This window comes from Macrotis lagotis, chromosome 7, assembly GCF_037893015.1.
Source record: "Macrotis lagotis isolate mMagLag1 chromosome 7, bilby.v1.9.chrom.fasta, whole genome shotgun sequence".
NCBI lineage: Eukaryota > Metazoa > Chordata > Mammalia > Peramelemorphia > Peramelidae > Macrotis > Macrotis lagotis.
In genome coordinates, this window is record NC_133664.1 from 96,908,231 (window position 1) to 96,918,316 (window position 10,086).

A 10,086-nucleotide genomic window follows, 5' to 3' on the forward strand; every position below is an offset into this window, starting at 1 on the left:
ATTTTAGGGATTGTGGACTACATGATCGAACAATCTGAACCTCCATCCAAAGAAATTCAGTCTGTAAAACAAGTCCAGGAATTCTTAAAGGATGGAAATGATGTCATTATTATTGGGATCTTCAAAGGAGCTGATGACCAAGCTTACCAGCTCTATCAGGAAACTGGTAAGTTGCATTTCCATGAGTGAGAAAGTGAATGACCTGTCCAGTGCGCTGGGGTTTGCTGCCATAGGGAGGGCATTTGTTTTGTTGTGTCCAAATTAAAAATATTCCCTCAACCCCAGAACTCAGTTATATAGTGCTTTGAGTTTTAACAAATGCTTTCCCTACAAAAGCCTTATGAAATAAGAAGTATAGATAGATGCACTGGAAAAATGATCTAATTCATCCCTCTTCTTTCTTGATGAAATGATCCCTAGAGATAAAATATTTAAACTCATGAATAAGAAATGGTATCTAGATCATATACCATATTTTGATTATGTGGCCCATTTAAATCAAATCACCATCAGTATTTTTGTATTTGATTTAAAATACCTCAATTGTGCCTTCCTCAGTACTTCTTTTTCTTTAACTTGTATGTGCCCAGAACTCTGCTTGTTCCATGACTGATAACCTGCCTGCAATGCCTTCTTCAAACCTACTTTTCCTGGACCTGTGATTAGAGCTTCCTAGTATTCCTTCTCTTAAATTTCTATGCCTTGACTATGTTTCAGGTGATGAGAAAATAGACTGAACTGATACACAAAGATACATCTAGCAGTTCTCCCCTCTAAATATCCACTGCTCTATTTTGTTGTAAGGACACAAAATTCCGTTCAAGTATGGGAGAGCAACATCAATAAGTGTGAGTGAAGGAGAGCTGTGTTAAGAAGCAACCCGGGATGAGGTCTTTGAGGTAGTGCTGCACCTCCGATTGCATGCAGCAAGTAGTATTAAAATCATTGTGGAGGGATCTAGAGATAGGGGACATTGCATTTCCTACCTTTCTCATTTTATCCTCATGATAACCCTGTTTGGGGTAGGTGCTTCTAATATCCCTAATTGAAAGATGCAGAAACTGAGGCTGAGAATGAGTAGCCCAGAGTCCCAAAGTTAAGAAGTACTTAAGGCAGGATTTTTAACCTCCCCTTGACCAGTATACTGTAATTTAACTTTTAGTAAAGCCTTTTTAGGGGAGAACCAAATTAATAGAAATATTTGCTACCAAATTTAAGAAGTCAAAACTGACCTATTAAAAAAGGCTCCCCATCAAGAGAACCAGAATTAGAAGCTTAACAATAGATAGCAAATACAGATAGTTACTTCATTTTACTTAGGATGCACAAGTTAAGTGTAAATTAAATCCCCATTTTTTTCATTGACTTGCTTTATCATTTAATTTGCTTTAACTCTTTATCATTGATTGTTGGTAATAACTAATACTTTCAACTTTAAGTTTCTCTTGGAAAGATGCTTTTGTGTTTTACAAGTACCAGCATTTAGGATCTAAATATTTTGACTGACTTCAGTCACAAATTCTAGAGATTCTTACTTATCCCTTCTTTCATTTCCCAGCGAACAACATGAGAGAAGATTACAAATTTCACCATACTTTCAACAATGAAGTTGCAAAATTCCTAAAAGTCTCTTCTGGAAAGTTGGTTGTGATGCAGCCAGAAAAATTTCATTCTAAATATGAACAAAAAATCAATGTTTTAGACATTAAGGTGAGTGATATTTCCCAGGCATCTGAATAGAACTGAAAATTCATTTATTGTTAAGTAAGACACTGATTGTTGGGCAGTTCACTGTAATGATCTGGCTTTTTTTTCTGTTTAAAAAGTGAGATGTCTTTCCCTGGCATGTCATCAGAACTGTATGTTCCAATCTGTGTTCCAGGAGTAAAGGCCAAAATTCAAAAGGTGTCCTTGGTATGAGATCTTCTTGAGCTGATAAATTGCAAACTTTGCCTGTCAATTTGTTTTTATTGTTTACTGGAAGACTTGGCATTAGATTTGAATTGTGTCCGAGTGTCAGTGGCTATTTCTGGAGGAATGACAGAACCCTGCTACTCCAGGGCAGTTGGCAAGACTAGAACTAAGTCAGCCAAAGTTAATAATTATTTTTGCCTGCCCTTGACACTCATAGGAGAAGTATTGACTTTTGCTACCCATACTTCTGGGATATTTCTTAGTGTTTCTTAACTTTCAGAAAGTCCCCCCCCCCAAGTTAGAATTTAGCTATCAGTCTGGACTTTGATAATGATAATTCATTTTTCTGTGATGCTGTACTTTACAAAGCACTTCCTTCACAGCCCTCTTGGTAGTTCTCTGTATGCATCAGTGTGGACAATCTCTTCACTTGTGTCACTCACAATCCTGTCATCTCCTGATAAGTAATGTTTGGAGGGTCCTTTCACTGGGTCAGGTTTGGTGGGGTGAGTCTCTTCTTTTTGAGAGAGGCTGGTTTTCACTTGGCAGATTCCCAGTCCACTGAAGGACCTGCCAGAACTTCTATTCTGCTGGTGTAGCCTTTAAAAACCCAAGATCATCTCCATGCTATAACTAGGCATCAGAGTAGGACTTCAGTGGAGGTACAATGGTACAAAGGCCAAAGAGAGTTTTTGCATTTTGTATGCCAAGAGACCTTTCTGTTTAATCATCTAGCAAATTAATGTAAGTGAATTATCTTCTAATTGAACTTTTTCTCACTATTGATCTATTTCTTTTTGATTGAAACAAAAGTTGGGAAACTTAAAATAAATCTAGAATAGCATTGTGGTCTTGAAGATAGAGAGTTGGACTTAGGATGAATCCTCCCCTGGTACTAACTGAGCAATCATGATTCCTTCTGTCAAACTTTGGGGGAGGACATGGGCAAGAGTTTAGTGGGAAGGGCAGGTGTGGATAGGATATGATCTACTTTGTTGGAAGTAAATAAGATCACAATTTCTTGAGCTGATAAACTGCAAACTTTGCCTGTCTGTTTTTATTGTTTACTTACTTTACAGGTTCAAATGAAATAAGTTATTTAAAAAACCCTTTTGTTAAGACTTTTTCAGTTGGATTCAGTTGGATTCAATGACTCTATTGAAATTTTCTTGGCAAAGATACTTTACCATTTCCTTCTCCAGCTCATTTTACAGATAAGGAAACTGAGGCAAACAGGTTAAGTGACTTGCCCAGGATCACACAATAAATGTCTGAGGCCAGATTTGAATTCAAGTGTTCCTGACTCCAGGCTTGGTATTCTTATCTACTGAGTTGCCTAGATCGCCATTGAAAAAATCCTTGGCAAACATTAAAACTCCTTGTAATTGTCTGTTCTTTTCTTTTTTATTTCTACAATTTTCAAGGAAATCCAAATAGATCTTAAGAGATTTGGAGGATTTGGAGTAGTGATATCTATTAAAAACATTGTGCTTAAGTTTTTATGAATTAATAGGTCATTGTGAACTATATTTCTGTCATAATGGTCCAATTCCAATACAATATATGTGTGTGTGTGCATATGTGAGTATTTTTACAGCATGTTTATCTGTATATGTTTGCCTTACTAAGTATTTGGAAGGTACTAAGTTTTTAATTTGTAGAATTTGTAGATAATCATAATTTATCACTAAGACCAGACTTTTTCAGGACAAGTCTTCTGTAGTTTTTGGCAATAGTGACCTGGTGCTGAATTCTAGCAAAAAAATTTCCCTTTTCCACAAATATTCCCTTTAATCAGCACATACTTCATATCAGCCTTGACAATTGCTTCATGAAGTGATGTCTGCTTATTCCAAATTGGGAAAGACCTAACTGTAAAAAGACCAAGGTCTCCACTGTATCCAGGGCTATTTCCATTTGTCCTGATCCATATCTGGCCCTGTATGATTATTTTTTTCATTATCCAAAGTACTTTGTGCTCACACATCCAATTAGCCTACAAATAAGAGTTGTGCGTTTTTTCACTCTTTGGTAATAGAGATGCAGTGCCTTCTCTTAAGAAGAGCTACATGGGGATGGCTAGATGGCGCTGTGGATAAAGCACCGACCCTGGAGACAGGAGTACCTGGGTTCAAATTCGGTCTCAGATACTTAATAATTACCTAGCTGTGTGGCCTTGGGCAAACCACTTAACCCTTGCCCCCCCAAAAAAAACCCCTAAAAAAAAGGGCTACATGTATACCTGGTAAAATACCTTACTAATAATTCACAGTTCACTGTGAAGCACTTAAGCCAATACCAGCAAGGCTTTTAGTCACCTTGTATTTATATTGTGTTTGAACGTTGTTTCTTGTTTGACCCAACTTGGATGACCAGAAATGTTCCACACCCTACTTCAGGGGATTCTCTCTTGCCCCTGATTTCTTTACTTGTCAAGCTTCTCTATTAAGATGTTAGAAAGTTGATTTTGTTCTTTCTTGCTGCTTTGACTTTTTGTATTGACTTGACTTTTGTTTTCAGATTTGCTGATTAAAGGAATCATGGATTTCTCATTACACTTTTTGCAGGATTCTTTTTTGGCATATTTATTTTTTGTTGCCTTTTATTGGACAACATGGCATTCAAATTTTCTACTATATGTTCCAGCTAGATAATTGATGTGATCAGTTGCAATTTGTAATATTGCTGTAATCATCCAATTTGCTTTGCCTCAGATCTTTAATTGTTTTAAGTTGCTTCTGGCATTGTGGCATTCTGTTAAGTAGTATTCACCCTTTTTTTTTAAAGGTAATGGGGTTGGGGGCGGCTAGGTGGCGCAGTGGATAAAGCACCAGCCCTGGAGTCAGGAGGACCTGGGTTCAAATCTGGTCTCAGACACTTAATAATTGCCTAGCTGTGTGGCCTTGGGCAAGCCACTTAATGCCATCTGCCTTGCAAAAAAGAAAAAAACTAAAAAAAAAGGTAATGGGGTTAAGTGGCTTGCCCAAGGTCATACAACTAGGCAATTATTAAGTGTCTGAGACCTAATTTGAACTCAGGTCCTCCTGACTCCAGGGCCAGTGCTCTATCCACTGTACCACCTAGTTGCACCTTAATTTCTATTCTTGAGAGTATTTCTTGATAGTTCTATACTTTATGCTATTTTTTTTTGTTCGTTTGTTTTGGTTTTTGCAAGGCAATAGGATTAAGTGACTTGTCCAATGTCGTGCAACTAAGTAATTATTAAGTGTCTGCGGTCACATTTGAACTCAGATCCTCCTGACTCCAGGGCCAGTGCTCTATTCACTGCACCACCAAACTGCCCTTCTATGGTTCTTACTGTGGCAGTAACTGACCCATAAACTGCTGTCTACTGATTGGGTCCATACCATTAAACTAAAAAAAAAAAAAAGACTTTTTGTAATTCTAATATAAGCATACCCAGCTACTTTTCAGAATAATTTAAGACTTCTGTGCCATTTTTTTTTTTGTCCGCTGTTTTTCTTCCTTGGTATAATTCCTAGTGTTTGTCTTACATGAAGACTTTGACTGAACTCAAGGTCCTCAACTTCCTTTAGATTTTAGTACTTCCTCTATTGATCTCTTATTTTAGATGCAAATTAATAATGACTGAATGCCTGATGATGTCATTAATAGAAATAATGGCTTGGATCTAGGCATCTCAGGAATTTTAACCCATTCCCATTGAGTTGAGTTTAATTTTAGAGCTTAAAGAGACTTAAAGATCACTTTCCTTTGAAGAATCTGTGTGGAATCCAACTGTTCATTAACTTGGTAATAGTTATATTGTAAGTGTGGTCCCTATGCTTGTTACCTTGGGTAGTTTTTCCTAGTAGTAAAGTCGTTTAGAGCAAGCAGTTTTTTATTACAATCACCCCTTTCTCTGTCCTTTGTTGACTGAGAATTCTGTTAGAATGATGAAATCTGAATGTTCCTTTCAAACAATTCCCTTTTTCTGTTATATTGCACTTCATATCATGTCTTATTTGGTTGAAACAGGAATCCACTGAAGGAACTGCCATCAAGGATCATGTGGTGAAGCATGCAGTACCATTAGTTGGTCATAGAACAGCTTCCAATGATGCCAAGAGATATGCTAAACGTCCTCTGGTGGTTGTCTATTATACTGTGGACTTCAGTTTTGACTACAGAGTTGGTAAGTAAGGATATTTGTCCCTCACATCACCCATTTAATTACTTTAAAACTTTCTTCCAAGGTATTTGAAGGTTGATGACCTTTGTGGGAGTGACTAGAGCTCTGGCTCATAATTTTTTCAGCAGATATGTTTTTTGTTGTGACATTCCACACCTTCAGAATCTCTCTTCCTTATGCCTTTTCTATCTTGCTTAATTATTTGTTTTATTCACCCCAGAAATCATCCTTCATAGACTAGGATCAAAATCATATTACTGAAAAACACCATAGGACTTTTTTGCAGATGAGGAAAGTCTTGGAAGTGACTTGCCCCAAGCACAGGGACATTCAGCCAGAGCTAGTGGCAGAAAGCCTAGACTAGAAGCCAGATCCACTTGAGCTCAGTGCTCAAGTCAGTTTTAATACATGCATGGTTCTCATTAGACTTAATCAAGATGTGAATTTACAGGGTGGCTAGGTGACACAGTAGATAGAGCAATGGCCCTGGAGTCAGGAGTACCTGAGTTCAAATGTGGCCTCGGACACTTAATAATTACCTACCTGTGTGGCCTTGGGCAAGCCACTTAACCCCATTTGCCTTGCAAAAACCTAAAAAAAAAATGTGAATTTACTTAATCTCCTTTGAAAAGTGTAGATTTTTAAAATTATTAACTTAAAAATCACCTGTGAATCAAAATAATTATAATCCACAAAGAATCAGCAAGTTATATAGGAAACAATGAATTTTGTTATATACAATTTTTTTAGACATATATTAAATTAAACAATTGTCTTTCATGTCCCCTTCTGATTTTTTTTTCCTCCATATTTTTAAGGCTTTTTTTGGGAGAGGGGTCTCTTTTTACTTTTAAAAGTATAGTTAAACTTTTTTCTAGCAACATTGTATAGAAAATTCAAAAGTTGTTGTTTCATTGGCATATGCATATTCTAAGCAAAATCTTAAGCATCTCTTAAAGCTTGAACTAAATTAATTGCCATGTTTTCTGATTGGTTTTAGCCACTCAGTACTGGAGGAACAAGGTCTTGGAAGTTGCTAAGGATTTCCCTGAATATACCTTTGCCATTGCTGATGAGGATGACTACTCTTCTGAAGTGAAGGACTTGGGACTTAGCGACAGTGGTGAAGAGATCAATGTAGCTATCCTAGCTGAGGGTGGCAAGAAATACGCCATGGAACCAGAGGAGTTTGATTCCGATACTCTAAGAGACTTTGTATTGGCCTTCAAAAAAGGTGAATTCTCAGGGATGGCATGGGTGAAATCTTAGAGGTCATTGGAGTTTTTAGAAACCAGACCCCCCTTAATTCTTTTATCTATTCTATGTGAAGTAAAATCTGGGAGGTCTTTGATACTGATTAGTTATTGTATACTACTGTCCCATCTTACTCCCTTTTTTCTTCCTGAGGTCAGAGACTTGAGGCAGCACCTTCATTTTCTTGCAGGGGAAGAAATGAGCATGACCTCAGGTTCCCCTGAGCATGGAAAACAAAACTAAAGCCAAAGAAAGCAGCAGCAATTAGAACAAAAGCTGCTGTGTAACCCACAGCAAATGTATGACACATAATATAGTAGGGTTTAATAAATGTTTATTGAATTATGTGGCAGCAGCCTGAGCTTCCCCTCAAGGATTACCATAATCAAGGACTGATTGAGTCTCCATTATATTTTTCCCTTTGGTAATGCATATGCATTAGTCTTTTCTTAATCTTACTTTAAAATGTAAGATTGATTATCCATTTTATAGTTATAATTATTCATGCATAGAATCCAATAAAAAGTCCAAAAACAAATAAGCAAAAAGGCCTCTGAGCACATCAAATAGATGTAATAAAAGCCAACACTAGGAACAAAACCAAAAAAACTATCTTTGTGCTTTGTTTTTTAAAGTAATTTTTATTTTTTGTTACTCTGAACCTAACACACCAATAAGCATGAATATACAAATATTAGATTAAGAAAAGGATTATATATGAAAGTTATATTTTTATACAATTTCCTTTCATGCACATTAGGCATCGAAAAGCCCTTTAGTTCCATCACTTAGTCTTTTTTACTGTTGTTTAAGCTTGTTAGAACAGTATGTGATTTACTTTTGTCTATGGGGACAAGATTGAATAAGGGCAGGAATTCTATTTTCTACTGTCAGCTAATGATTGTCAGTGACAAATTAAAAGAAGCAGAAAATAGCAGTAAGCCTCTAAGAAGATTCAGTGTGATGTGTTTTTTAAAAGACTGGAGTTCCTTGAAGCCATCCAAAATTTTTAAAATAAAACACATTTAGTTGTTTATATATGCCATGAAAACTCACTCAATATGGAACCCTGGTCCCCAGTAGAACTGTGTAAATGAAGCAGGTCAAGAAACATTCTTCTCACCAAATAGGTCTATCCAGACAGCTGTATTAAGGCAGACAGTTTACATATTCTTCATTGTCTTCATTTAACCCTACCTTCTAATAGTAGAGTTACCAGTCCTGGTCAATCTGTGGACCTACTGTCCTCTAATTCAGATGTTGGAATGAATTTGATATCCTTTAAGGAGTTAATGAGATACCTTTCTAAGGAATATTTATGTTTTAAAGGGGAGGGGTTGGGTCTTTAGACTTGTTCCCTTAACTTCTTGAATGGATTATCAAGGACAGACTCCTAACAGTCTTGGCATAGTAGTTTCAGGTGGGCTTATGGGAACTCAGGGTTAGAAGAGACATCAGAAGCAGACATACTATACTGCATTGCCTTGGTCAGCTATAAATAAACTTAGTCATGCTTGCCAAGTTGAGAAGCTTCTCCATTTGGGAACTCCTCCATTTCACTGCAATCAGTGGGATTTACAGAATACTGATCATTTCTCTCTTTTTCCCTGTAGGAAAACTAAAGGCAGTCATCAAATCTCAGCCTGTGCCCAAAAACAACAAAGGGCCTGTAACAGTTGTAGTGGGTAAGACATTTGACTCTATAGTGATGGACCCCAAAGCAGATGTCCTCATTGAGTTCTACGCCCCGTGGTGTGGACACTGTAAGCAGCTAGAACCTATTTACACTGAATTGGGGAAGAAGTACAAGCATCAGAAAAACCTGGTCATAGCAAAGATGGATGCCACTGCCAATGATGTGACCAATGACCACTACAAGGTAGAAGGTTTCCCTACCATCTACTTTGCTCCTCGCACTGACAAAAATAATCCCATTAAATTTGAAAAAGGGGAGAGAGATTTGGAGCACTTGAGTGCATTTATAGAAGATCACAGCACCAAACTGAGCAGAACCAAAGAAGAACTTTAAAGGCCAAGAAGAGGAAAGGAAAGGCCATGGATACACTGTAGTTTTCCAATGAAAGGTTGCTAAATGGGGAACCAAATGAGCCTTATGGGCAAAAAGGGGTTTGGGTGTTAAAGCAGTTGCAGTATCTGATTTTTTTTTTATTTCACATTGTGTTACAGACATGGAACTGACATAAATGCCTCATAATAGTATGGTTCAGATATTTAAGGAAAATACATCTATTTTTGTCATTATTTGGGCTTGATTATTTTCTTTTTTTTAACCTTCTACTCCTTTTAATATTTCACCAACCCTCAAGCAGTTAAGTTTCTATGTGTGGATGTGGTTTTTTTTTTTAATTTAAATTTTAAAAAAGAAAAAAAATCTTTGCCAAATCACTTTGATATTTTGACTTTTTATTTTTAATCATCGTCTGAAAGTGTATATTTTATAGTGAACTTAGTTGTTATATTTCTTATTTTTCTTTTATTTCAAAAACTGATCATGTAAAAATTGGCTGTTAAGAGCATGTGCTGCAGATCAGAGTCATCACACAACTGACTTCCTAGCCCACCCAAGGATGATAGTATTTGCCAGTTCCTTTTCTGCCTGAGACAATAAGGATCATGAGTAGATGTAGGTGTTAAAAGTTGTTGGCTATGTTTGGAAAAACAGATAAAATCCCTGGTGAAATGGAAAAACACTAAATTAGGAGACCTGGGAGACTTCTCAGTAAGACATTCAGCCTAAGTAAGGG

At 36.8% G+C, this 10,086-nt stretch overlaps 1 protein-coding gene across 1 annotated transcript in view; it reads left to right on the forward strand.

Moving 5' to 3' along the window:
* PDIA4 (protein disulfide isomerase family A member 4) overlaps positions 1 to 9,727 on the forward strand; it is a 36,485-nt gene extending 26,758 nt beyond the window's left edge. Inside the window, exons 6-10 of the mRNA XM_074193458.1 lie at positions 8 to 166; positions 1,559 to 1,710; positions 5,914 to 6,070; positions 7,068 to 7,301; positions 8,935 to 9,727. Of these exons, the coding sequence (XP_074049559.1) occupies positions 8 to 166; positions 1,559 to 1,710; positions 5,914 to 6,070; positions 7,068 to 7,301; positions 8,935 to 9,350 (1,118 nt within the window). The 3' untranslated portion in view covers positions 9,351 to 9,727. The remainder of the gene's footprint in view (positions 1 to 7; positions 167 to 1,558; positions 1,711 to 5,913; positions 6,071 to 7,067; positions 7,302 to 8,934) is intronic.
* The last annotated feature ends 359 nt before the right edge of the window (positions 9,728 to 10,086 follow it).